The sequence below is a fragment of the Caretta caretta genome, chromosome 25 (genome assembly GCF_965140235.1).
Source record: "Caretta caretta isolate rCarCar2 chromosome 25, rCarCar1.hap1, whole genome shotgun sequence".
In the NCBI taxonomy this organism is placed as follows: Eukaryota; Metazoa; Chordata; order Testudines; family Cheloniidae; genus Caretta; species Caretta caretta.
Window position 1 is genome coordinate 5,373,995 of NC_134230.1, and position 27,506 is coordinate 5,401,500.

At 47.9% G+C, this 27,506-nt stretch overlaps 1 protein-coding gene across 1 annotated transcript; it reads left to right on the plus strand.

Annotated features, from left to right (window-relative positions):
- The first annotated feature begins 1,859 nt into the window (after positions 1–1,859).
- Positions 1,860–27,129, plus strand: LOC125627347 (uncharacterized). The gene is made up of 7 exons (XM_048831357.2): positions 1,860–1,962; positions 3,981–4,076; positions 10,138–10,277; positions 14,113–14,380; positions 22,334–22,512; positions 23,152–23,210; positions 26,830–27,129. The coding sequence occupies exons 1-7, from the start codon at positions 1,860–1,862 to the stop codon at positions 26,981–26,983; spliced, it is 999 nt and encodes a 332-aa protein (XP_048687314.1). The 3' UTR covers positions 26,984–27,129.
- Positions 27,130–27,506: the final 377 nt, after the last annotated feature.

Consider the following 27,506-nt stretch of genomic DNA (forward strand, 5'->3'; position numbering starts at 1 on the left):
TGATAAGGGGCTGCCGGTGGGTGCTCAGCACCCACCATTTTTTCCCCATGGGTGCTCCAGCCCCGGAGGACCCACGGAGTCGGTGCCTATGCTTAGTGACACTTACAAACTTCACAAAATCTGCTCCTGTAAAGGCGTAGAACCTAATTTTCAAATATGGACAACTCTAGCTCTTTGGGGCGGGGAGCGTCTTTTTGTTCTGTGTTTGTACAGTGCCTGGCACCCTGGGGGGCCTCCTAGAATCCTAGAGATTAAGGCTGGAAGGGACCCCCAGATCATCTACTCTGACATCCTGTAGATCACAGGGCCCCTACCCTGCCCTGCACCTCCACACTAACCCCAGCAACTGAAGTGAGACCAAGGAGTTACAGCCCACAGGAGAATAGGCTGTTATGTGGCACAGGCAAAGAAGAGGCGGGACTGTGGTGCATCGGGGTTAGAGGCTGCTGCAATGGCAGGGAAATGATTAAATGATATATAGCCAGATCGCCCTAGGAAGGTGAAAAGTCCACAAGGCGACTGCCAATCTGACTTGGAGAAAAATTCCTTCCGAACCCCACATAAGGCCATCAGTTAGATTGGGGTAGTCAATAGGCAGACCATGGGCCAAATCCAGACTGCCAGATACTTTGGAATGGATGCCAAAATCTTTTTATTTACTTATTATTGTTGTTATATTTTTTATTATTTCCTCTGGAGTCTGGACCTCAACTATATCTTGACCAAGAAATTTGGACCTTGACAAATAATTGACCACCCCCGAGTTAGGATCAGCCAAGCACCTGGGAGAGAGAATGCCCAATGCCACCTCACAGCCCTGTCCCTCTCTGTCCAGTGTCCTCTCTCCAGCTTTGGCCATTCCTGATGCTCCGGAGGAAGGCAACAAAAAAAACCCAAACAAACAAAACAACCTGAAACCCTCCCACAGTACGTTTCCTTGGTCCATGACTGAGGCACCTAGGCAGTACGACAATATGAATAATAATTAACTATCAAATCAAGGCCAGTTTCCTTCAGAGAAAGGAAGGGCACTGCTCCTCAGGGAGCTCTCCCACTCTGCCAAAGGCAGCCCTGTGGACTATCGGGCTGTTCCAATTATTTTTACATCTTGGGGAAGGGGTATTATTTCCACTCTGCTTCCTGTCAAAAATGGGTGAATTGGTTTTGCTCTGATGCCCGACTATGAAATTCACCTTCAGGCTTTTCAACCTTCCAAGACTGGAAAATTTCAGTTTCAAAGGTGAATGTTTCAGAAGTTCCGAGTGACGGAAAACTCAGGTTATAATTCCAGAGGTGCTCAGGCAACCGTCAGCAGAGCGTGTCATGGGGAGCTCCTTGCTGTAACCGAGGTGGTAAGATGACGTATAGGCCAAAGAAAAATGCACCCTGTGCACCACTGGTTACACTGGGACGTGTGCCCTGCACTGCATTCCGCAAGGGGGCTGCATGTGCGTCAATGGGACGTTCGCAGCCTCCCAGCTGGGTGCCTGTGCCCTGGGCTTTGTGAGAGGCTGCTGGAGTTCACTCATAATGACCTTGTTCTATCATTCTTGCCTCTGTGGGTACAGAATAAGGAGCCTACAATCAACACATACACCCTGAGGAGATTTCCAGGAGCCCAGCTGCAAGTGGCTGTGACCAGGGGAAGCAGACATCAGGGTTCCATCTAATCAATCACCTGGCTAACAAGGGAGTCTCCGATCTATCTCCATCCCAGCCCCCTGGTGTAAGGCCTTTGCAAACCCTCTGACCCATTGTGGGATTGAATTTCTTCTCCTCAGTCACAGAGGCAGAGCACAGAGATGCACAGAAGTATTTTCCATGATACATTATGAAGTTTCTAACTGCTATGACCTATCATGATTCACTTCAGCCCGTGGGACATGCTCCAGGTGTTCAGGCACTCGGAGCAGGGATGGTGTGGGACGGTCACTTCATTTTCCAACCTGATAAAGCCAGAAGGTAAAAAAAGAACAAGCGGAGACATTGTGTCTCCTCCTTCTCCAACTAGTGCCCCAACTCGGTGCCACTTTTGCCCTGGTCTGTGCTCCATGCCCTATGCCATGAGCTTTCATCCCTGCACCCTCTTTCTTCGCCTTTGTGCCCAGTGCTGACTCTGCCCTCTCTGCCCAGTGCCCTGTGCTCTGCAACCTCTCCCACACTGCAGGGCTTCTGGGCCTGCCACCGTTCCGCACGCTAGTGACCTTTGACAGATACAGAGCCTGACAGCCCAATTTCTTGTAGCCATGAGTTTTCTCAACTACCTAACAAAGAGGGACCCTGACAGCTATGCTTGTGGCCTCAATCACGTTAACTCAGTGGAACTAGCTTTACTCAGTTGAAAGAAGGACCTGTTTTCCTAGTCTAGACAAGGCCTGTGAGAGCCCTTCAGGGAGTTATATTGCAGTCCCAGAAACCAATGCACAATCTAGAGACAATTTCTTGCTGCACGTAGGAAGGGTCCATGGTGCTTCTGCTCCTCTGTAGCTCAGGAAGGAGGAACTTGCCTGCTTGTTTTTACTGAGCAAGAAAGAAAGAAACTTCTTCCCAGTTGAAAGGTTCAGACTTGTTAAAGAAAGAAAAAATGAGGAGTCCGGTGGCCCTTGAAGACTAACAGATCTGTTAGTCTTCAAGGGGCCACTGGACTCCTCGTTGTTTTTATGGATACAGACTAGGGTGACCAGATGTCCCGATTTTATAGGGACAGTCCCGATTTTTGGGTCTTTTTCTTATATAGGCTCTTATTACCCCCCACACCCTGTCCCAATTTTTCACACTTGCTGTCTGGTCACCGCTACCCCTCTGATAAAGAAAGAAAGGCAGAAAGGGAGGCCCAGATACCTGCCTTGGGCTGCTCTCCAGAAGGAATGCTCTGCAGATCTCCTATGACTCTGAGCCTTGCATGATGCATTTGTTTACCAAAGAGCTAGGGTTAATCTATAGTCTGGTGTTGAAAAGAAACAAAAGATGGTTATCTCCAGAGAAAAGGCAATGAATGAGGCTGAAGAACTTGAGTCGCTTTTAAATGAGACAACTTAAAAATGACTCCAAGCTACTGAGAGCTTAATTAGTTTGAAAGTGGTGGTGAGAACAAAGGCCCCCTGAGGGGAGAGAAATCCCCCATCCTGTGGTGGAAAACCTGCCCTTTCCAAGCAAGGCTTTGAAGTGTGGCTGGAACCCGCTCCCCTAGACAAGTTGGTGATGAGATTCCATTACTGCTGAGGCCACTTTGGTGTTTATTCAGATCCCAATCTTGGCAACATATGTCAGTAATATACAGACCCATTTGTCTCTGTTGCAAGCGCCTTCTCCCCTGCTAAGGGAGCTCTAGCTATAAATATCTGAGATAGGAATACTGGAGACAAGTCAGTGTCTTCAAGGGTGCAGCTATGAGGGATCTTTCACTGGCTACCGTGCTTCTCAGTGGCCTTTTCTGTATTCCCAGCCTTGTCAGTAAGTCTCATTTCTCTTTTCCTCCCTATGGTTTTTACTGCTCTGTGTGCTGATTTTAAGGAGTAAAGGACTTGCGAATGAACAGGGGAAGTGCTAAGGTCAAGTGTAGAATTATTTTAATATCCGATGCATCCTTTCCTGGAGAACCGGATCATCTCTACTTGTCTGCTCCCTCTTCTATACAGTGCTGAGATGATTGTCAGACATCAGCAATAAGCTGGGGCATGATTCTGCCACGCTGAGTAAAGTGAGAATGGGGATGGCTGAATCAAGGATTAATTAATGGTAATTAATGATAGAGTGTATACAGTCTATCCTTGCTGTGGAGTAGTCTTGGAGATCTAATGGGTCATTTCCATTTTTAACTACTTTGATCCTGCTTATTCCTTAAAACAAAATCATAAAGTTAAAGAAATGAGGTCTGTATGCCTTCTGCTTGGAGCTCAATCTCCCCTTCCAGCTATAGAAGGAAGGCAGCTCAAGCTGTAAGCTGGTGATCAGATGAGCTTTATGTTTTGTGAGTGCAGGTGCAGGAGCCATCAGCAGGAAGAGTGAAGGAAGGAACTTGTTTGCAGAGAGGGGCTGCTGCAGGAGGCAGAGCCATTCTGTCTATATTGGGCACGGTAAGTGAACTTCTCCTTTAGGCTCTGAGAAGCCTGATTCCTTTAAACATCCCCACTCCTGTTCCATCATCCGCATCCCTCTGGACATTCTATGGATGCACACAAGACTTCACTGTCATTTTATTCCCAAAGAGCTACGGTCTGAAGTAAGTAAATGTAATGGTGACACCCCAAGGCATGCTGCCTAATCAACTTCTGGGATGATGCACTCCTAGCAAGATCCTTGAAAGGCTAATGCTACTGTTCACTTATATAACCAGGTACTAAAAGCACATTTCACAAAATATGAATTAGTGGGAAGATTAGTTAATTGGTCAATACATTCTCCTGAACCAAACAAGCTTTATTTTCTGTACCAAATGTATTGAACTTTCTCGCAAGACAAATGTTTGCGTCCTTTCAAAGTTGTATTAGTTCAGAGGTGTATTGTACCAGAACGACTTGGTTTTCAGGAGTAATCTTGGGAGTGCTTTGTAGTTGAAGCTGTGTTGGTCCCAGGCTATTAGAGAAACAATAGCTCACGAAAGCTCACGCTCAAATACATTGGTTAGTCTCTAAGGTGCCACAAGTCCTCCCGTTCTTCTTGCGGATACAGACTAACACGGCTGCTCCTCTGAAAGCTGGGTGAGGTCACATCTTTTTCTGGACCAATGTGCTGCTTCTTTTTACAGTGAGTGCAAATTAAGAAATCCGTCAAAGGGCTGTAACTACTGAAAGTTGTACATCGTTAAGCCTCTTTGTTTTCAGTTTAAACCAATTTTTAACAAAAAAATCCTGGGTTTTACAACAATTATTTTAATTTTTTTCTGATTTTCACCCTATTTTTATATCATTCATATATATACAAAATAGCTACTCTTATTAGGAAAATACAATACGTTGCAAGAGCTGTATGTATTACAATAATACATTAGTCTGTGTGTAAATGCAAAGCTGCCTGTTGAAGTAAGGCTCTGTATTAGTCTAGAACAGCGGTGGGCAAACGTTTTTGCCTGAGAACCACATCTGGGTATGGAAATTGTATGGCGGGCCATGAATGCTCACAAAATTGGGAATTGGGGTGTGGGCTCGGGCTGGGGGTGCGGACTCTGGGGTGGGGCCAGAAGTGAGGAGTTCAGGGTGCGGGAGGGGTCTCCAGACTGGGGCAGGGGTAGGGTGACCAGACGTCCTGATAAAATCGGGACTGTCCCGATATTTAGTTGTTCATCCTGTGTCCTGACCGATGTACGGTCGGGATGCCATTTGTCCCGATATTTTGCTTCGGCGGCACTCCGGCTTTTTTTATTTTTATTTTTTTGCTTGGGGGGGCAAAAAACCTAGAGCCAGCCCTGGTTGCGGGGTGAGCCTGTGACTGCCCCCCCCATGTGTCCCGATATTTTGTTCTTGTCATCTGGTCACCCTAGGCAGGGGGTTGGGTTGCAGAGGGGAGTGAGGGCTCCAGCTGGGGGTGCGGGCTCTGGATGAGGGGTTGGGAGTGCAAGAGGGTGCTCTGGGCTGGGACCGAGGGGTTCAGAGGGTGGGTGGGGGATCAGGGCTGGGGCTCAGGCTCTGGGCGGTGCTTAGCTCAAGCAGCTCCCAGAAGCAGCAGCATGTCCCCCCCTCCGGCTCCTACGTGGAGGCGCGGCCAGGCGGCTCTGTACGCTGCCCTGTCCGCAGGTGCTTGGGGCGGGTGCAGCATCCAAAGCCCCCTGGCTGCCCCTACAAGTAGGAGCCGGAGCGGGGACATGCTGCTGCTTCTGGGAGCCACGCGGAGCAGGGCAAGCCCCTGATCCCGCTCCCTGGCTGGAGTGCTGGAGCAGGGCAAGCTCTGGACCCTGCTTCCAAGCAGGAACTTGAGGGCCGGATGCGGCCCCAGGCAACAGTTTGCCCACCCCTGGTCTAGAAGATACACACAATAAACAAACAGGCACACAAGCGTTGAAATAAGTGTCCATAGAATGATCAGGATTAGAAGGGACCTCAAGACCAATCCCCAATTTTTGCCCCAGATCCCTAAATGGCCCCCTCAAGGATTGAACTCGCAACCCTGGGTTTAGCAGGCCAATGCTCAAACCACTGAGCTATTTCACCCCTTCTCTACCATACATGTACCTCTGAACATACTGATGCTTCTCATGCCCACCATGTACACATTTCAAGCAGCTAGCAGCTAACAGTTAAAGAGCTGACATACTAAAATGGAAAGAAAACAAAAATCTGTATCAGAATTCACTTCAGAACACTAGGAAGTATTCAAAAGTTTAAAAAAAAACAGGAGAAAAGGATGAAGGTGAGTGTGTGCTTCACATGGTGTGGCCCAATTATTAAATGTAAATATTTATAGGCTAATAGTTCTAAGTCTACAACAGTCAAATGTTTATCCAAACAAAAAGTTTTATTTGGGGATTAAAGAACTATTGTTTTCTTAAACTCAGAGATGGCATTTATTGAATTCTCTTTTAGTTCTGCAGCAAACCACACTGAATTCCATTAATCAAAGCATTAATTTACTGAATACTTTTCCACCCATCCTTCCGTCCACCAAAATAAACTCTGATATTTACCCAGAAAAATTATTAATAGTTTTTCCACCAATTGTCACCTGTTTTAGTTGTTGGAGTAATAAACACTGATAAATTCCAGGGGAAAATTAAATAAAATAAAAACCAAAAACGAAGGGCCCTATATAGTCTTGGTTCCTTTTGCAGCCAGCCAAATACAGTTGTAGAGGCTTCCTAAACCAGCTTCATCTATGCAATTTTGACTGTAAATGTTATAATTTAATGGTTAATGAACAGGACTAGAACCTACAGAGTACTTTTCCCAGCTTTGCAATGGCTCAATGTGACATGTGCCTCAGTTTCCCAGGGCATAAAGCAAGAACAATCATCTCTACCACAGGGAGGGCTGTGAGAATTAATCTCTCTCAATGCTTGAGGTCCTTGGGCAAAAGTGCTGTCAAAGTGCATAGCAGTATCACATCCAAGTTGAGACAAACTTTCTGCTATGGCTTGAAGTTTGGAGCTGTGGCAGGTACTTTAGCTGAAGTTCTCATGGTGTATTGCCAGGCAAGAAATGAGGGAAAGGGGAATAGAGGAGATGATAGCTTCCAAACCCCCTCTACATTTTTACAGCACAGAGAAGTCTAGAAACAAAAAGCAGAGTATGTCCTTCTGTAGCTTATCTAGACAGCTCTGGAGTGCTCCCTTTTGCTTTGCTAAGCATGGGGCTTTTATATAGCCCTCATGATTTCAGACACGGTGCAAAACACCTCAGAAAGCCTCAGTCATTGTAATTGTCTTATTATGCTGTCATGCTTGTTAAGAATATGTTCATATTAGTGACTCATTTAGAGGTAGCACCAGGCCTTCTGTAGTGAGGCCTTGTATTCAAACTTACACCAGTTTAACTAAAGGTGTGATTTTAAACCAATTGATTTAAAGTGATGAAAAACACGGTGTGGATGCTCTTAATTCATAGAATCATAGAATATCAGGGTTGGAAGGGACCTCAGGAGGTCATCTAGTCCAACCCCTTGCTCAAAGCAGGACCAATCCCCAACTAAATCATCCCAGCCAGGGCTTTGTCAAGCCTGATCTTAAAAACTTCAAAGGAAGGAGATTCCACCACCTCTCTAGGTAACCCATTCCAGTGCTTCTCCACCCTCCTAGTGAAACAGTTTTTCCTAATATCCAACCTAAACCTCCCCCACTGCAACTTGAGACCATTACTCCTCGTTCTGTCATCAGCTACCACTGAGAACAGTCTAGATCCATCCTCTTTGGAACCCCCTTTCAGGTAGTTGAAAGCAGCTATCAAATCCCCCCTCATTCTTCTCTTCTGCAGACTAAACAATCCCAGTTCCCTCAGCCTCTCCTCGTAAGTCATGTGTTCCAGTCCCCTAATCATTTTTGTTGCCCTCCGCTGGACTCTTTCCAATTTTTTCACATCCTTCTTGTAGTGTGGGGACCAAAACTGGACGCAGTACTCCAGATGAGGCCTCACCAATGTCGAATAGAGGGGAACGATCACATCCCTCAATCTGCTGGCAATGCCCCTACTTATACATCCCAAAATGCCATTGGCCTTCTTGGCAACAAGGGCACACTGTTGTTGATTCATATCCAGCTTCTCGTCCACTGTAACTCCTAGGTCCTTTTCTGCAGAACTGCTGCCGAGCCATTCGGTCCCTAGTCTGTAGCAGTGCATGGGATTCTTCCGTCCTAAGTGCAGGACTCTGCACTTGTCCTTGTTGAACCTCATCAGATTTCTTTTGGCCCAATCCTCCAATTTGACTAGGTCCCTCTGTATCCTATCCCTACCCTCCAGTGTATCTACCTCTCCTTCAATTTAAACCCAGAATATATCAATTTAGTTTAAGTAGATTCCTTATCAAATTAAACTGAATTGATATAAACCTGGTTTAAACTAAACTAAGGTTATGTCTACTTTTGTTGGTAAAACTTTTATCAGTCAGGGGTGTGAAAGAACACATCCCTGACTGACAGAAGTGTCACTGACAAAAGCGCTGGTGTGGACAGCGCTAGGTCAGTGGGAGATGCTCTCTTGCCAACAGAGCTACCGCTGCTCATTGGAGGTGGTTTAATTATGCTGGCAGGAGAGCCCGCTCCCGCCAGCTCAGGTCTGTAGTGTAGACATAGCCTAAAGGCTTGTCTACAAGGCGACATTGTCGCCAAAACTCTTGTCTTTTGCGGGTACTTTTAAAAGCACCCTGCGAAAGACAAGTTTTGCCAACGCAAGCGACAGTGTGAACGTGGCTTTGTTGGCAGACGTGCTCTCCTGCCGACAAAGCTTACGCCACTCGTGAAGCTGGAAGTATTTTGTCGGCAAAAGTGCTGACAAAATACCGATGGAGAGTTGACACAGCCTTGTCATGTAAAGCTGCGTAGCGTAGACAAGCCCTAAGTGTCCACACAAGGCCTTGTCTACAGGAGAACGTTGCAGCAGTTTAACTAAGGCCCTGTCAATACTTACAATCTGTTCTGTACTCATGGGGGTGGCACTGGAAGAGCGCTCATGTAGTGAGTTATGCTGATGGGAGCGAGCTCGCCCGTGGATACAGTAAAACCAGCTCAATGAGATGCTCTCCTGCTGGCAGAGCGCTATGCACACAAGTACTTACGACACCCTTGAGCGACAAAAGTTCTGTGACGTAAGTGCTAGTGTAGTCATGGTCTAACTGTGTGATTTTAAACCGGTGCAAATTTCTATGTGGACACTTATTCTGGTTTAAAGCAGGCCCATTGTGGTTCAGCCTAAATCAACTGGGAACAGATTTAATCTAAACTGAAGTAAAAATGTCCACTGATTTAATTGAAATAGATTTTTAAATTAATGTAAAGTGAAACTGAAGCAACTTTGAATACAGACAAGGCTGCTGGAGAGAACTAGCCAATTTTCTGAAGTATTTCTAGGGAAAACAATTATTAGCTGATAATCACTGGTGTTTCACAGGCAAGAAATGCCCAACTTGAATGTGTGAGACTTCCTCAGGTGGTGTGAGGACAGGCTTGAATGCTCTGTTTGCCCATGAATTAGAGAGTTTACCCAGACACTCCGACTATCTTGGTTAAATAATTCAACCACAATAGAACTTCTCACATTCTCCCTTTGCTAATATGCAGATATAGTGATTCTCACCAAAACACTGGTGGTCTTCGCCCCACTTCTCTTTAAAAACTAGACGGCAGAGACATTGTTGTGTGATTTCCTGTGACTAAGCGCATATTGCTTTTTATAAAATATGCTAGAGTGAATTTGCTAGTCTACTACAAAGTATATAATCATGAACTACAGTCAAAATAAATGACCACATTCTATTTGTGGATTTGTGTGTGTTTGTTCTTTGCAGAATTAGGCAACCATCTGCAGCAGAGGGTTCTTTCAGTTTGTCAGCTCTCTGAGGCATGGATCATCTTTTTGTTCTGTGTTTGTACAGTGCCTAGCACAATCTGGTCCTGGTCCGTGGCTGGGGTCCTAGGCATAGCACAATACAAATAATAAATAGTAAGAATTTCTGCATTCTGTAGGGATTCTGACTTCATCTTTCCTATATTCACAGACATCTCTGGCAGTCCTGTAAGTCTGGATGTTGGGAAGTGCAGGTCCCACTGTTTATCCCAAAGCATAAACTCACATCAGTCTGGATTTCCAGGGTTTTCCAAACATTCCTCTATGCTGGACTTTCTTAGAACTAAAAAGGTGAGAAATGTGCATTTCCATGTTTTGCTATCACCACAATGGCAGCAGTTACATCCAGAAGTAGGTCATGCATTATGGTTTTCTGTATGCTCCTAAATAGATCACCTGAAATATACTAAACTGCTCATCTACCACTGGGGTCGGCAACCTGTCAGAAGTGGTGTGCCGAATCTTCTTTTATTCACTTTAATTTAAGGTTTCATGTGCCAGTGATACATTTTAACGTTTTTTAGAAGGTCTCTCTCTATAAGTTGCTATATTATATAACTAAGCTACTGTCGTATGTAAAATAAACAAGGTTTTCAAAATGTTTAAGAAGCTTCATTTAAAATTAAATTAAAATGTTGATCTTACACCACCGGCCCACTCAGCCCGCTGCCGGCCTGGGGTTCCGTTCACCTAGGCCGGCAGCGGGCTGAGCGGGGCCTGTGGCCGGGACCCCGGCTGGCAAGGGGCCGGCAGCCAGAACCCCAGACTGGCAGCGGGCTGAGTGGAGCCGGTGGCCTGGACCCTGGACCAGCAGTGGGCTGAGCGGCTCAGCCCGCTGCCACTCAGCCTGCTGCCGGTCTGGGGTTCCATCCGCTGGCTCCTGCCAGCCAGCGTCCCGGCTGCCAGCCCCGCTCAGCCCGCTGCCGATCTGGGATCCCGGCCCTGCCCACATAGAGTGGGTACCTACCTTCTCCCTGGTTCTAGCCCGTTCTCTTCCTCTCTCTCTCTGCACTGAGCTGAGGGTGGGAGTGCACTGAGCACAGGGCTGGGGGTGAAGGAGCAGGCTGGGAGTTGGGGTGCAGGGTCTGGCCAGGAGCTAGAATGGGGGAGGAAGCTCAGGGTTGGGGCAGGAGGTTTGGGTGTGGAGTGCTTACCGGGGCAGCTCCCATTTGGTGAGAGGAGTGCAGGTGGGAATGTGCGGAGGGGGGCATACAGGAGCTCCCATTTGGTGCTCAGGGTGGGGGTGGGAATGTAAGGGGTGCAAGAGTCAGGGCATGGGGTGTGCGGGGTGCAGGAGTCAGAGCAGGGGGCTGGGAATGTGTGAGGAGGGTGCAGGAGTCAGGGCAGAGGGCTGGGGGCATGTGAGGGGGGTGCAGGAGTCAGGGCATAGGGTGTGGGGGGCTGAGTATGTGTGGGGGGTGCAGGGGTCAGGGCAGAGGGCTGGGTGTGTGTGTGGGGGGGTGCAGGAGTCAGGGCATAGGGTGTGGGGGGCTGAGTATGTGTGTGGGGGTGCAGGAGTCAGGGCATGGGGTGTGGGGGGCTGAGTATGTGTGGGGGGGTGCAGGGGTCAGGGCAGAGGGCTGGGTGTGTGTGTGTGGGGGTGCAGGAGTCAGGGCAAGGGGCAGGGGGTGTGGGCTAGGGTCGTGGGGATGCTCCCAGCCCCCTGCCCAGAGCGGCTCATGGCAGGGAGCTGGAGGAGATATGCCCTGATTCCACCCCCCTTCCCCAAGGCCCCATTGCGGCTCCACTTCTCCCCCTCCCTCGCAAGGGCCATCAGCTGATTGGGAGGGAGAGGGGGAGGGGAGGAACCCAGCAAGCTGGGGAAGAGGCAGGGGAGAGGGGATCTTGCCTGCCCTGCAGCAGCAGCCCGCAGGACCAAGCTTCTTCACCCTGCCCCTGCGGGGGGAGAGAAGAGTGGGCCGGGGTGGGCGGGATTTTTAATGGCTCACTGCTGCCGTCCAGCAGCAGCATGCCATTAAAAATCGGCTCGCCTGCCATCTTTGGCACACGTGCCATAGGTTGCCGACCCCTGATCTACCATATTGTCCTGCCAGCCCAGAATTCTCCTTGGGTGTCAGAGAGAAACAGCCAGAGCTCAATTGTATATGGAGACACGCAGGTTAGACAAACACTTGTCAGGGATGGTCTAGATAGTACTTAGTCCTGCCTCAGTGCAGGGGGCTGGACTAGAAACAGTGTTGCCAACTCTCATGATCATTATTGTTTTCCTTAAAGCCCCAGTCCCAGGAGTCAAGTGGATATGTGATGATTTCAGCCTTCATTCCTAAAGAAAAACTATGTTTCTAGCCCTCGTGCCTGAGGAGAAAGCTTCCATATGTGATCCCAGTGCTCCCAAAGGATCAAAAAGCAGAAGGCAAATAAAAAGAGCAGCAAATCTATTATTTGTACATGATCTCATTATTCTAAAGCCAATCTCATGATTCTTGAACATTTGGGGTTGGCAATGCTGCTTCCAGTCCTATATTTCTATGATTCTGCAATATTTCCTACATTATAATAACTTGACTAGATGGTGTTTGATGGACTTTGGGACAGTGGCATAGCTAGGACAGGAAAACTGTGTGGGCCCCGGCTTTTGGGTGGGCGATGACAGGGGGCGGGAAGGGCAGGAGGGATGGGGGGCCATGGGAGGGGGGCAGGAAGGATCAGGGGTGCAAGAAGGATCCAGTGCCCTGGGGATGGGGGGCAGGAGGTGGGTGGGGGAGCCCAGACCCCCTCTAACCAGCCCTTACTGCTCAGCAGGCACCAGAAGATGAGGCTGCCCCTCCAGACCCCGGGCCAGTGTCCATCAGCCCAGCCACATGGCGCATCCATCTCCTGCTGATGCCACGCGCTGCTGCCCTGGTCTCCGGCCCCAGCGCTAGACCCGCCCCCGCGAGGCACACCCCCTGCAGGGCTACCCTGGAGCTGGAGACTGGGGCACCAGTGCGCTGCACCAGTAGGAGAGGGACATGGCCGGGCTGACGGACACTGAGACAGGGTCAGGAGTCTCAGCCTGTGGATTCGGAGGGCTCCGGCCCCGATCTGGGTGGGCCACGGTCCACCCAGACCCACCTGTGGCTATGCTCCTGCTTTGGGATCACTTAACATCCCCCCCACCCTTGCTAGCACTGATGCTGGTACTTTAGGCCACATCTGCTCTACACTAGGTCCCAGTAATTAAAAACTTCTTTCCTAAGCTTGTCAGTTTGCACAGGTGGGAAGAGGCCAGGTGCATTTTCCTGTCTGGGGCAGTAAAATTGGCAGCCACAGAATCAGATCATTTGTTGTGGTGTTCGCCTCTCTCTACTTGGCCATCAGGGCTCTCCCAGCAGATCCTTAGTAGGGATACTTCCCCTCCCTTTGTATAAAATGACCTGTGACACTTCAGCCGAGACAAAGAACCCTAATTAACAAACTAGCAAGCACCCGTGCTGTTCAGGACTTGTCTCGCCAAAGGTTGCAGCATTTTAACTATACACATATAAATACAACAGTACAAGCCCTTAGAGTGGACACAGTTATCCTGGTATAAATGTGATCTATACCAGGATAGTTATTCCTGTAGAGGGAGGGGCAGTATTCATAAGCATATTTTCCACTACACTTTCCAAGTCATTAATGAAAATATTGAATCGTACTTGAACTAGGACACAGCCCTACAAGACACCACTAGATACATGCCCCCAGTTTGACAGCGTACCATTGATAACTATTTGTTGAGTGTGTTTTTTCCACCAGTTTTGCATCCATCTTAGAGTAATTTAATTTAGACCACATTTCCCTAGTTTGCTTATGAGTATGTCATGGGGGAGTGCATCAAAAGCCTTAGTAACGTCAAGGCAAATCATGTCTACAACTTCACCCCATCTGCTAGACCAGTAACCCTGACAAAGAAGAAAAACAGGTTGGTTTGGTGTGACCTGTTTGTGACATCTCAGTGCTGACTATGCCTTAAAACCCTATTATCCTCTAGGTGCTCACAAATTGATTGTTTAATAATTTGTTGCAGTATCTTTCCAGGTATTGAAGTTAAGCTGACTGGTCTATAATTACCTGGGTCCTTTTTGTTCCCTCCCCTGCTTTTTTTTAAATATACCTGCTGCCTTGTGACTGTTCTGTGCAGTTGCAGGACAGGCAGATGGAGCTGCCTCTGTCGACTGGAGCAGAACGTTCCTGCCCTTTGGATTCCCATTGTGAACCCACTAGAGTTCACGTGGAGCGGGTGCTGCTGTTTGAAGGGGTTCAGGAAGTGGAAGTGATTGAGGCCTGCCAGTGTAACGCAAGCCCAGAGGAGTGTCTCCGGCTGCCATCCCTGAAAACCTTCTTTCCGGACACCCCATTGGAGTTCACTGTGGATGTTGGAAAGTGCTCCAATCCAGCCCATGCAAGAGGTATGGAAAAAGAGGAGGAACTTTTCTTTCTTCATCTTACGGGGTGGGCGAGAGGAGTTGATGAGCTGAGGTGAACACGGGGAAGGGGTTACTCCTCGTCAGATCTCAGGGTTGGGATCAGCACCTCAAATGCTACTATTGCAACCTGAGAATGACAGGGGAAATCTAAAAACCTCCCTTATGCTACTTAAAGCGATGTCTGACTATTGGTTAGACAGGAGGGTAGTTCATATGTTCTGGCATTTAATGTAAGCCCCTTGCACTGAGGCAGCAGGGTGTATGGATTAGGTATGGGGCTTGATGCTGAGGACTCCTGGGTTCTAGTCCCACCTCTGCTGTTGACCTGTAGTGCAACCACTTGACCTCTCTCTGCCTGAATGCCCTCTTCTGTAAAATGGGTTTGATGATAATTTTCTGCCTCTGTGAGTTGACGTGAGGACTGATAACAATATGCGCCTTTCCTCTGAAGATAATTTACATGGAGTTCTAAAGGAATGCGGAACAGTTAGAGGGGCCACCCGCCAGATGAGACGTTACAGTGAGCACAGCTGCAGGGCTGTAAGGTCTCCCGGGTAGCCGGCAGGAGACAGCTCTTCTGCCAGCATAACTAAACCACTCCCTACAAGTGGCAGTATTCTTCTGGCAGGAGAGCATCTCCACCGACCTAGTGCTGTCCACCCTGGCACGTTTTTCGGTGAAACTTACGTTGGTCGGGGTGTGGTTTTTTCCTGACTGACAAAAGTGCTGGTGTGGACAAAGCCTAAGTTTGCAGATGACACTGAAAGTGGAGGCTGAGCAAACAGCGATGAACAGTGCCCCCAGCTTGCAAAGGGGTGGGCAGTAGGTGGCTAATGCATTTAGCTGGAGACAAATACCAAATAATTGGGTTAGTAGCAATGAACTTGTCTGGGAAATATGCACTAAATGCAGTATGATCAGGCGTAAGTATATGGGAGTAAAGATTACTGTGAAAAAGATCCTGGAAACCCTCACTTTAGAACTGCTGCAGAAAAGAGGTAAACAATCCTAGGGGCTTGTCTACTGGGGGAAATTGACCAGAAGAGCTTTGGGGAATAAATTGTTCTGAAATAACTGGCAGTGGAGCCATTCTGTTCCAGAATTTATTCTGGAATAATTAGCCTGCTTTGTGAGCACACAATTATTCCAGAATAAAGTGACTTGGTGCCCTAAGTGACGTTTGACAACACAGGAAGGATTTGGATTCAAAATGCAGAACTTGCTTTGTGGAAGCTTAACTGGGGGAGGCAGATTCAAGGAGGACAGAGGTTATGACCAGTGGGGTTCATGGTGCCGGAGAAGGGACTAAGGCTATGTCTACACTGCACACCTTACAAGGGGACAGCTGCACCGCTGCAAGGTACGCAGTGTAGCCGCTCTTTGTCTCCGGGAGAGAGCTCTGCTGGCAACCAAGTAAAACCACCTCTAACGGGGGGCGGTAGATTCATCGCTGGGAGAGCGTCTCCTGCCAGTGAAGCGCTGTCCGCATCGGCGCTTTTCATCGTTAAAACTTTTGTCGCTCTGGGGTGTGTTTTTTCACATCTCCGAGCGACAGAGGGTTCCATGAAAGTGCAGTATAGACATCAGTAGAGGCTGCTCTGGGATAGTGGGATAAGCACAGTAGGTGACTGATTCTGCTAGAATAACCAGCAGTGAAACAGTTGCTAGTTAGGTTTCAAAGTTAACATCACATTGAAATAAAAGGGGTGCAGTTTACATCGTACTTTACAGGCCTGCGGACAGCAATTCTGAGCCCCAGGGCAGAGCAATCAATGGGCCCCCTGGAAAGGGATGTGCCTGCCCAGCTGCCTTCACCACTGCCAGTACCACCCAGCATGCACCTAGGAGACAGGCAGGGCCGTACTTACCCATATGCAAAGTACGCAGCTGCGTAGGGCACCAGGAAATTTGGGGCACCACATTTCCTGGTGCCCTACGCAGCTGTATGCTGCTCTAGCCCCTGTTTGCCTCTTCCCCATGCCCATGCCCATGCCCATGCCCCCGCCCCTGCTCCACCCCAGCCCCACTCCACCCCTTCCCGTGAGGACTGAAGCAGGGGTAGGGCCTCCCCTGCACTCACCGGGCGGCAGGAAGTGGAGCGACCCAGCCCCAACCTGCTCCGCTCCGCAGGCTCATGCTGGGGTGTGGTTTCCCCCTACCCCCAAGCCTGCTCCTGCCCCCCGTGGAGTCCTGGGACCAACCACCCTGTGGCAGGGTAGGGGTAAATCCCCCTTTAAAGCCCTGCCAAAATGCTGGCTGCAGACGGCTCTCTGGTCAAAAGGCCAGGTAGAGAGACATGGGTATGCAGCAGGGACCCAGCTGTAAGCCCTAATGAGGGCTAGCTCAGAGCAACAAGCAGGGTCCAGTGGGAACAGCTGGGCTAAAGAGTGGGAGGGCTATAAAAGCCCTGGGAAAACCCCAGTGAAGGGGTGGTTGGGGAGGAGATAGGAGGGCTGTTTCTCTGGCTCCTTATCCACTGGAAGGAACCTCAAGGGCCAGAAGACCCTGGTGTGATTGTTGTTGGGGGAATTGGGACTGCACAAGAACACTGTAAATAAAGACACAAAGGTGGTGGGACTCTTTATTATACCAGCCTAAACACAGGGTGCAGGCACAAAAGTGGGAGCGCCGGCATAGACCCTGTGACCCCCCCGGCATATGGAGGCCTGGGGCCCCCCATAGCCCGCCCCCGGGGGGGCTGTGTAGGGCACCAGAATGGCTAGGGATGACCCTGGAGTCAGGGCCGGATTACTTTTTGTGGGTCTGGTGCCAAATATATTTGTGGGCTCCCATGGGGGCAATGGAGCATGTTGGGGGGAGGTTGGTACCCGGAGCGAGGGGCCGGCAATGGGGCATGGCATGGCATGGCAGGGATGGCCCCACTCTGCCCAGCCCAGTGCGAGGGCACTATTTACAAACCGACAGCTGCCAGATGTACAGTGGTCTGCCCAACCTTGTGCTGCCAGCAAGCCCCTTCCCCTCTGGGGCGGGGCCCATGCTATGCCACACAGCCCCACCTCCCAAAACCCGCCTATGCCCAGCCTCCTCCCTATGCCAAGTCCCCCCCCGCCTACAGCCCATCACAGCAGCCCAGCACCCTGCACGCCACCATCCCTGCCCAGCGCTCCCACAGCCCCACCTCAATTTCCCAGCACCCCAACACACACAAACCTTCTCCACCGCCCAGTGCCCCACACCCCCTCACAGCCAAGAACCCCACACAGACCCCACAGAGACCCACTCCCCCGTGACCTGCTCCCTGGCCGCACTCACCGGCCCTGCTGAGCCAGTGCAGAGCAGGGATCCCCCCACCCAGAACAGTCCTAGAAGGCAGAACACCTGAAGCTTGGGAGCACAGAGCAGTCCCATCCCACGGGCCGCACCCAGCCCTCCCTGCCTGGGGCTGGGTCCTGTGGCGGAGAGGAGGCGTTTCCTTGCAGGGGCAGCACAGAGCAGCCACCAACTTCCCCAGCCCGCCAGCCTGCCGCTTCTGCCCGGGCGATTTAAAAGGGTCTGGGGCTCCCAGCTGCTGCCGCAACTATAGCAGCAGACCAGCTGGGGGCCCCAGGCCCTTTTAAATCACCTGGGCAATTGCCCCCTCCCCCCCCCCTCCCCTTCGGGCCTGATACTTTATCTGGAGTGACCTCCAGCTTTGAACTTGTAACCTTCAGTGCTAAAACCCTGACTTTCTGCTGCTGGACTTAAACCAGTCCAGTCCAGCAGCCGCAGACACATGAGCAGAGCTGCTCAGGAACCGGAGTGTCCATTCTGCAGGGAATTCTAACATTTCAAAATGTCCTTTCATCCTCACTTGGAATGAAAAGTTGCATTTTCAAAATTTACCATAAAACAAAAATTGCAAAAAATGTTTCAGACACATCAAAACTATTTTCTTGAAACATTTCATTTCAATGAGGTTGAAAAGTTTCATTCAAACTTAATCGTTTTGACTTTTCGGTCATGTTATAACTTATAACATAATATAGCATCTAAGTTGAAATGATAAAGTATAAACAAATTATTACAATAACTTCCTGTTGAAAATTTTGTTGAAATTGATAGGATTCCATGAAACCTTTCAGTTTTGTCAAATCGGTATTTTCTGTGGAAAAACTCTTCCATCAGAAGGTTTTTGACCAGCTCTACTAATAAATATCTTATGTGGACTAGCCACTAGAGAGGGACAAAGACCCACTCTCCAAGTATGGGATATGTAAACAGCAGCAGCACAGAAATAAGTCTGGAGAGACTTACACAAGAAAGGCCCAGATTTTTAAAGGTATATTGGCACTGCTGCGCTCAGTGTTGTGATGCCTAGCTAATTTAGGAACCTAAAACTCATTTTGAAAAGTGATTTAGGTACTCTGGGGGGCCTAAATCTTATTAATTAGATTCCCAAGTGCCTAAACCCCATAGGCTGAATGTATCAGGTGCCTAAATCCCATAGACTTGTTTGGGCTCCTAAATCAGCTAGGCACTGCAATGCTGAGTTTGGCAATGCCTAGATGCCTTAAAAAATATGGTCCAAAGCCAATGGCATGATAACAAGGAACACAGGGACCTCTGGGTGTGAAAGGTGCTGTTCGGACTCCTGGAACAGAGCGGGCATGTGTAGTGAGTTTGGCCTCCTCCAGCCAGACAGCATGTGTGAGATCTGGTAGGAGGACACAGCCAACCAAGAACTAAATAATGCAGAACTAAAGTGAGTGGAAGTACTGTATATGCAAATTACACAGGTGTAAGGGTGGAAGAATTAGGCCCTCTGTCTCCAAGCTCAGTGGAGGCTTTTCTTTCCCTCAGGATATTCGATGTGTGGTTGGAGGAATGTGGTGTGGGATGCTGAGTGTAGCAGAGTCTCTCTACTTAAAATATCTTTTGTTCCCACATAGGACACAGTAAGGTATGTGAGGAAGAATCTAGTGGTTAAAGCCCAGGGGTGGGACGCTGGAGATCTGGTTCTGTTCCTGGCTTGGCATCTGACTTCCTGTGTCAGCTCAAATTGCTTCTCTTTCTCTGTCTCTCATCTGTAAAGTGACAATAATGGCTGGGCTGAGATTTTCAAAGTTGCACAAAGGATGTGGACGCCCAGTTCACATTGGATGAATTGGGCCTCAGAATCCTAGAGGCAGATCTGAAAATCCCCCAGTAGTTCTCAGTTTTCAGAAATGACCAGGGATTATTGGGATGCCCAAATTGAGACACCTTGAGGGAGCCCAGTTTCCAGACAGTGCTGAGCACCCACCCCCTGGAAGCCTGGCCCCTTCTAGGCATCTGCTGCTGGGCACCTGATCGCTGGTCAGTTTCGAACATTTAGGCCAATGACACCTTTCCTGTGTTGTCAAGTGCCTGGAGATGCACAGCTGGAAAAGCACAAAGTATTCTCACACCCTCTTTACAGCAGTCACAAAGGCTGAATGACTTGCCTGAAGGGCGGGGGGAGCTCAACCTACAAGCCAGAGAACCAGAGTTTGACTCCTGGGTCTGATTCTTATTAGCTGTATCACTAGCCACCCTCCTCCACCTGTAAAACAGGGATCTTCATCCTTATTTACCTACCTCACAGGAGGGAGAAAGGGGGCTGAGAAGGTTAGAGAAGAACATCTGTTCTTATGCTCAACTAATGCATTAACAAAGAGCCATATTGGACAGATTGTGTGTACCCTTCAAGTCAGTCACTTTGCTATTTTAAATAAATGTAGTTTGCTTTAAGAATGTTGTTGCTGATGAGGGTTATTTCATATCACAGTAGCCACACTCAGGATGAGGAAACCAGTGTGTGAGCCCATGACCTGGCACCCCAAGGTCCTGCTTTCAATCTCTCCATTTTGTTTCCACTCCTTGGACATAGGGCTTCCTCCTATAAGTGCTGAATCTCGCCTTGTCTCAGTCTGTACTAATCCCTTCAGGACATTTTGTAGTTTATTTCTGCCCTGGTTGTTTGCTCCCCATCCAGTGCTGGCATCATCTGCAAACTGGACCATTGTTGAATTTACACCTCCTTCTAGGACAGTGGTTCTTGTGCTGTTTTCCACAGAGCACTGCCAGGTGGTTTGCAAAGCTGCTTCTAATAATGAAGCATCTGTTGGTCTTCCGTCAGTGATGATTCTTTCTGCTGGCTCTAAACCACTCCGGAACTCACCTAGGGTTTGAGGTGCTGATGTTGTGGTTTTGACCAACTATATTGAAACAACTACCTCTTCACCCGCTTTCCCGGTGGCTGCTGTGTGTCTGTCTTTGGGGCAAATTCAGCTGTGATCAGTTTTTTGGACACTAGAACTGGATGAGTATGAGACATGCAGGAAGACAGTACCCAGCTGCAGAGCGATTAGAGAAACAAGGGGAGAGTCACTACCAATACAAATAAAGTGCCACACCCAGGGCACCAAGACAAAAGGGGAGGTGTAGCCCAGTGGCTGACCCTGTTAATGAGTTCAGTATCATCTTGGCTTCTTAGAGGGGTTACACAGACCAGACTGGATTCCTGGCTTAATATATTGTCTTTTCACACAGCTACATTGTGGCTTTGAAACCACAGATCTTGTTTGGCGGGGGGACTCGAGGATAGTAATGCTGAAATCCCTTGGAAAACCAGAGAGGGGGAATGTCATGCCCTTTAATAGGGTTTAGTATGTACAGAACTGCATCAGTTCTACTGGCTGGTGTGGGCCATGGTCCCACCCTTACCCCATCCTTTTGGGCTGTCTGTCTCAAGGAGCAATCTCCTCCTCTCAAGTTTACTGGAGCTAGCCATTGTCTGGACATGTACTTGCCTCAAAGTAGGGATGGGATCAGGATGAGAGGCTGGATGGTTAAGAGTCCATGGGAGAAGCTTTAGTGTAAGAAGTGAGTCCACGGTAACTTTTAAAAACCGCTGAACAAGAGTGCTGATAGTGTAGGTCACAGCACGGAGCCCATTGAATACGGAGCCCTCTTGAATCCCCATAATGATCACGCCAATAATACGTGTCCTTTACCAGTTTCCAGACATTTATATATTGACTCCCTTCACCAATTGCCTGGAATAGATATCAACCCTTGGCTTTATCAAAACCACAGCATGAAAATGTACAGCTCATAAACCGTAATGCTGTGCAATGGAGGAATATCAGAGAACATTCATCACCTCAATGAGCCAGTGTCTGTCAGACCTGAGTGAAAATAATAGTGAAAATTTATGGAAGGGCAGGAAGTGTTCAACGCTAAGATCCAAACTGAAAGTGTGAAGCAGATGTCAGACCACAGTGATGTCTGCTAGCTCAGGCAGGGGATCATGAGGAGAGGAGCTAATCAAATCCAAAAGGCGATCCAGAAAAATTGAACATCACAATATGCTACTTTACCACCCAACTCCTCAAAGTAGCTCTGAGGACAATACTTTCCTTTGCAAAGGGCTTTGGCTTCCTGCACGATGTAAGAACCATGTAAAAGTAAATTCTCTTCCTCCCTAGACCTGTTGGTAGCTCAGCCATTAATATGTTTAAAAAATTATTAAATATTCATTGGGTATAAGTCTGGCAGCTCTTCCTCAGGCATAACTCGAACAGATTTCGAAGAGTGGACTTTGGGATTTGGCCCCTGGAGAAGGAAAGTATGTCTGTTGGGTGCATGATGTCTGCATCTAGCATAATATCACTGCCACACGCAGTGAAATCACCAAGGCAGCAACATAACAATCAAAACAGTGGCTCAAGTTGGCAATAAGAAGTGTGCCCAGGGCTTGCTAACTGAGAGACCAGCTCCTAACCTAGAAAGTGAGCACTTTCCATGTTGTACTTTGCATGATTTAGGCCTGATTCTGCAGCTGCTCTGTACACAGAACTCACGCTGACAATGCCCAGCAGGAATGTTGCACATGCAAAGGCCTCAGGATGGGGTCCCACATGAAATTACACTCTCGTTCTCACTCTCGTTCTCACTCTCATTCTCTTTCAGGAGGACTCTTCTGTGCACCTGTAAAGTTCGATTGTGTTCTGATCAAAAGCCCAAGTGGTGTTGAGGTGGTTCAAACTCTGGAAAACTGTGAAATGAAAGAAACCTGCTATCGAGTTTCCTATGTGGAATACTATTATGAAATCATACACAACTCTGCTGGGGACAGTGAGGAGCGACTGACGGTTAGTCAACTGCATGCGGCTCTAAAAGAGTCTTAGGGTTCGTCCAGACACAAAAGGTGTACTGCTGTAACTACAAGCTGCACAATTCCCTCTTTTGTGTGGACGCAAGTTAATCTGGCTTAAGGGTGCTCTATACAGGTATTGCTATTCCTATACAGTCAAGGGCAATTAGTTATAATGGAATAAGCAAATTTATACCAGCATAACTGGGCCCACACTATGGGTTATACAATGGTTTACTTCATTAAAAAGTCACATATCTAATTGAAATAGTTACACCGGTACAATATCTGTGTATTGGTGAGGTCTTATTTCACTGCAATGGATTACTCTACAATCCCAAACTAAGTTATAAAGCAATTCATTTTATTTTCTTGGGCAAAAGAATTCAGTCAAATGTTTAATGTGACTTTAAAGTACTTCTGACACAATGAAAGCTGCATCCTTTACCAGAGTTAATACGATTCATCAGTTAAAGATAGGTTAAAATAACCCCTTGCATGTAGACAGTATCCGCACACAGCACTGTCCCACAAGCAAGACTTACTGCCAAGTAGCTGGAATGCTGTGTCCCTTCGGGCGTTTATTGGCAGGGCCTAGCAAGTGATTTTAATGTCTTTGTTTTGCAAATCTTTTCAGGAAATTGATGTAGGACGGTGCTTGGGGAGCTGCACCTCAGGGAATCATTGCCTGCTTAGGTAAGCACAGCTGTTCACACACAGCCCCTCCCCTTACAGTAGGGTTAGCTAAAATCCTCTAAAAATGCAGCTTCCTTACAGAATGAAGGACAAATTCTGCACAAACTTATATCTGTGTATCTCCATCGACCTGAATTCAATTGAACAAGTGTAAAGTCAGCATCCAAGCTGCCTCCAAGGAGTCTGTCATTTTCATTCCGTTGCCAGCTAGTACCATTGGGCTCCTGTCTCAGAGTTTGGTAGGGTATTTTGCACTGAGTTCACTTGGTCTTTCGCAAATTCACATCCCACTTTGATATTTCTAGTAATGTCATGAGAGTCGAGCAAAGGGAATCAAGCATAGACTCTGAAGATGGCAATCCAAGTGTGAGTTTTATAACTTGGACACTGTTTCTACAGCAGTGGGTGCACTATAAGAATCTGGACAAAGAACTTGCAAGCTTTCTTGTTCTATCAGACAGCCAAATGCACACGTATTTAATAGGTTTCAGAGTAACAGCCGTGTTAGTCTGTATTCGCAAAAAGAAAAGGAGTCAAATAAATTGGTTAGTCTCTAAGGTGCCACAAGTACTCCTTTTTTTTTTACGTATTTAATAGATTCTAAAGCCAGAAGGGAGCACTGTGATCATCTAGTCTGACCACAGGCCATAGAACTTCTCCCAAATAATTCTAGATCATATCATTTAGAAAAGCATCCAGTCTTGGTTTAAAAATTGTCAATGATGGAGAATACACCACGATCCTTGATAAATTGTTCCAATGGTTAATTACTCTCACCATTAAACATGTATACCTTATTTTCAGTCTGAATTTGCCTGGCTTCAATTGCCAGCCACTGGATCATGTTATACCTTTCTCCTTGAGACTAACACTATAAAGCAGATTTTCTAATCATTTCATTGTTCTTGTGACTCTTCTCTGAACCCTCTCCAATTTAGCAACATCCTTCTTGTTGGACACCAAAGCTAGCCAGGATCTTATTGAAGACACTAGGGCAATGATGGCCCTGCTATCTGTGGCCGAAATTGCCTTCTTTGCCCATAGAAGTCATGGCATGGTGAGGTGCCATCCCCGTGGAATCTTTCCCCCTTAAACTGCTCTCCATAGATGTCCCTCTGCAGGCATCCCAAATCTACAGTTGGTTTAAATGAGAGAGGGCTGGTAACAGGGTGTTCTTGGTGACAGTCATAGAATCATAGAATCATAGAATATAAGGGTTGGAAGGGACCCCAGAAGGCCATCTAGTCCAACCCCCTGCTCGAAGCAGGACCAATTCCCAGTTAAATCATCCCAGCCAGGGCTTTGTCAAGCCTGACCTTAAAAACCTCTAAGGAAGGAGATTCTACCACCTCCCTAGGTAACGCATTCCAGTGTTTCACCACCCTCTTAGTGAAAAAGTTTTTCCTAATATCCAATCTAAACCTCCCCCACTGCAGCTTGAGACCATTACTCCTCGTTCTGTCATCTGATACCATTGAGAACAGTCTAGAGCCATCCTCTTTGGAACCCCCTTTCAGGTAGTTGAAAGCAGCTATCAAATCCCCCCTCATTCTTCTCTTCTGCAGGCTAAACAATCCCAGCTCCCTCAGCCTCTCCTCATAACTCATGTGTTCCAGACCCCTAATCATTTTTGTTGCCCTTCGCTGGACTCTCTCCAATTTATCCACATCCTTCTTGAAGTGTGGGGCCCAAAACTGGACACAGTACTCCAGATGAGGCCTCACCAATGTCGAATAGAGGGGAACGATCACGTCCCTCGATCTGCTCGCTATGCCCCTACTTATACATCCCAAAATGCCATTGGCCTTCTTGGCAACAAGGGCACACTGCTGACTCATATCCAGCTTCTCGTCCACTGTCACCCCTAGGTCCTTTTCCGCAGAACTGCTGCCTAGCCATTCGGTCCCTAGTCTGTAGCTGTGCATTGGGTTCTTCCGTCCTAAGTGCAGGACCCTGCACTTATCCTTGTTGAACCTCATCAGATTTCTTTTGGCCCAATCCTCCAATTTGTCTAGGTCCTTCTGTATCCTATCCCTCCCCTCCAGCGTATCTACCACTCCTCCCAGTTTAGTATCATCCGCAAATTTGCTGAGAGTGCAATCCACACCATCCTCCAGATCATTTATGAAGATATTGAACAAAACCGGCCCCAGGACCGACCCTTGGGGCACTCCACTTGATACCGGCTGCCAACTAGACATGGAGCCATTGATAACTACCCGTTGAGCCCGACAATCTAGCCAGCTTTCTACCCACCTTGTAGTACATTCATTCAGCCCATACTTCCTTAACTTGCTGACAAGAATACTGTGGGAGACCGTGTCAAAAGCTTTGCTAAAGTCAAGAAACAATACATCCACTGCTTTCCCTTCATCCACAGAACCAGTAATCTCATCATAGAAGGCGATTAGATTAGTCAGGCATGACCTTCCCTTGGTGAATCCATGCTGGCTGTTCCTGATCACTTTCCTCTCATGCAAGTGCTTCAGGATTGATTCTTTGAGGACCTGCTCCATGACCTGCTTCAGGATTGATTCTTTGAGGACCTGCTCCAGTCTTTGGTTTTCACATTCACTTTCTCCCTTGATGTACCAGAGCCTGGATTTTATCATCTTTTTGACATGCTGCAAACTCACCTGTTGTTCTAGGCTTTGTCTGGGTGGGTGAGGTTTGGGAAATGGTAAGTGGTGTTGCTTGTTTTGAGGTTTGGTGCGGTCAGAACTTGTCTGGGGATGAGAATTGCTGTCTTTCGCTGCCTGTTGACATGTATTTGGCTACAGTTTGTTTTAGTTTTGCACCATGCCTAGGGAGTTCTGATAAGCACAAACGAAAACAAATAAGCAACAATAAATAAATGATTCCCATTTTACAGATGGGGAAATTGAGGCACAGAAATATGAAATGGCTCAACCAAGGAGCCTGTGAGAGAGCATCAAACAGAATCTAAACTGGCAGATGCTCCAAGTGCATCTTTCCACTTCTGGGGCTGAGAGCAGCCTAACCACTCTCTACCCCCACTGTCTAGAGTCTTCTGTGCAGTTTGCTAATGCTTTCTCTGGGTGTTTAAAAATAGTTTCTTTGTACTGTTACTATTGCTTTGTCCTCTTTGCAGTGTCTCTGTACATGCTGAAGACTGTAAGCTCCTTGGGGTAGGAACCACTTTTTTTTCTGTGTTTGTACAGCACCTAACACAATAGGGTCCTGGTCCATGATGGGGGCTCCTGGGCAGAGAGACAGTGTAGCCTAGTGGGCAAATCACTAGACTGGGACTCAGAAGACCTGGTTCTATTCCTGAATCTGTTGTTAGTCAGCTAAGTGACCTTGAACCAGTAAATTCACTTCTCTGTGCCTCAGTTTCCCCATCTATAAAATGTGGGGAAATTATACTTCCCTTGTAATTGGCTGTGAGATCTACTGATGAAAAGCTCTGTATGAGAGCTGGGCATTACCACAATACAAATAATAATTGTGCACCCAGGCTTGCTTCAGAGACCAGACATGAGTTGTGAGCCCAGCTTTGTCAGAGGATGTGAGCTATGAACCCAGATCCCTGATCAGACTGAGAGTGCTACGTCTTCTGTGCATCTTGGTAATCAGTGCTTTTGTTTTTTAACTGAAGGGATTCGCAGAATGGAGGGAAATGCCTGGTTTGGGCGGAAGGTGCCTCCAGCCATTGCGTCCCTCACCAGTACAACACACACACATTCAAGAGCCGCAGTGGCAACATCCGCACCGTCTTCGCCATCCAGAAGTGTAAATGTGGGAGTTATTAGAAACTTCGGGGAGTGAGGGATTGGAGCTTCCAGGGAGGGGAGAGTGCAAATAGCACCTTGTCCTGCTGTGCCCACCCTCTGCCAGACTGTCTGTACTATATGTAAATGAGAGAAGGCTATTTTATAAATTAAAGGTATTTTAAACAGTGGTTGTGTGGAAATTAACTACCTCCAGAATGTTTTGCAACTTTTTAATAAACACTGCGGGCCATAGTCTGTGTCTGGGGAGCGTTTGCAGCTCCTAAGGACTCCAGTGGGAGCCCATGTGTATCCAAAGCCAGAATACGGCCTTGTAAGAGCCAGAACCTAGAAAGGCTAAAGATGGGCTTTTATGTGCCTCAGTGTTCTTCTCTCCCATGTTCTGTGTGAATAACTGCATGCCAAACACACCTGTCTGCGTGTCCTGTGAAAAGAGGCAAAGTGCATTACTGCCGAGAGACAATTCAGCTGCGCAGCTAGGGGGCCTTCCCAGGACTGACCCCACCAGGATCCAGTACCTTTGTCATTTTTTAGTTTTTACAAA

What these genes read in the sequence shown, in the direction of transcription:
- LOC125627347 (XM_048831357.2), top strand. Translation starts at nt 1,860, where the DNA reads ATGATTCACTTCAGCCCGTGGGACATGCTCCAGGTGTTCAGGCACTCG. An exon ending in CAATCCAGCCCATGCAAGAG is followed by an intron (nt 14,381 to 22,333) that starts GTATGGAAAAAG and finishes CTCTTTCAGGAG; the next exon opens with GACTCTTCTGTGCACCTGTA. An exon ending in GGGAATCATTGCCTGCTTAG is followed by an intron (nt 23,211 to 26,829) that starts GTAAGCACAGCT and finishes TTTTAACTGAAG; the next exon opens with GGATTCGCAGAATGGAGGGA.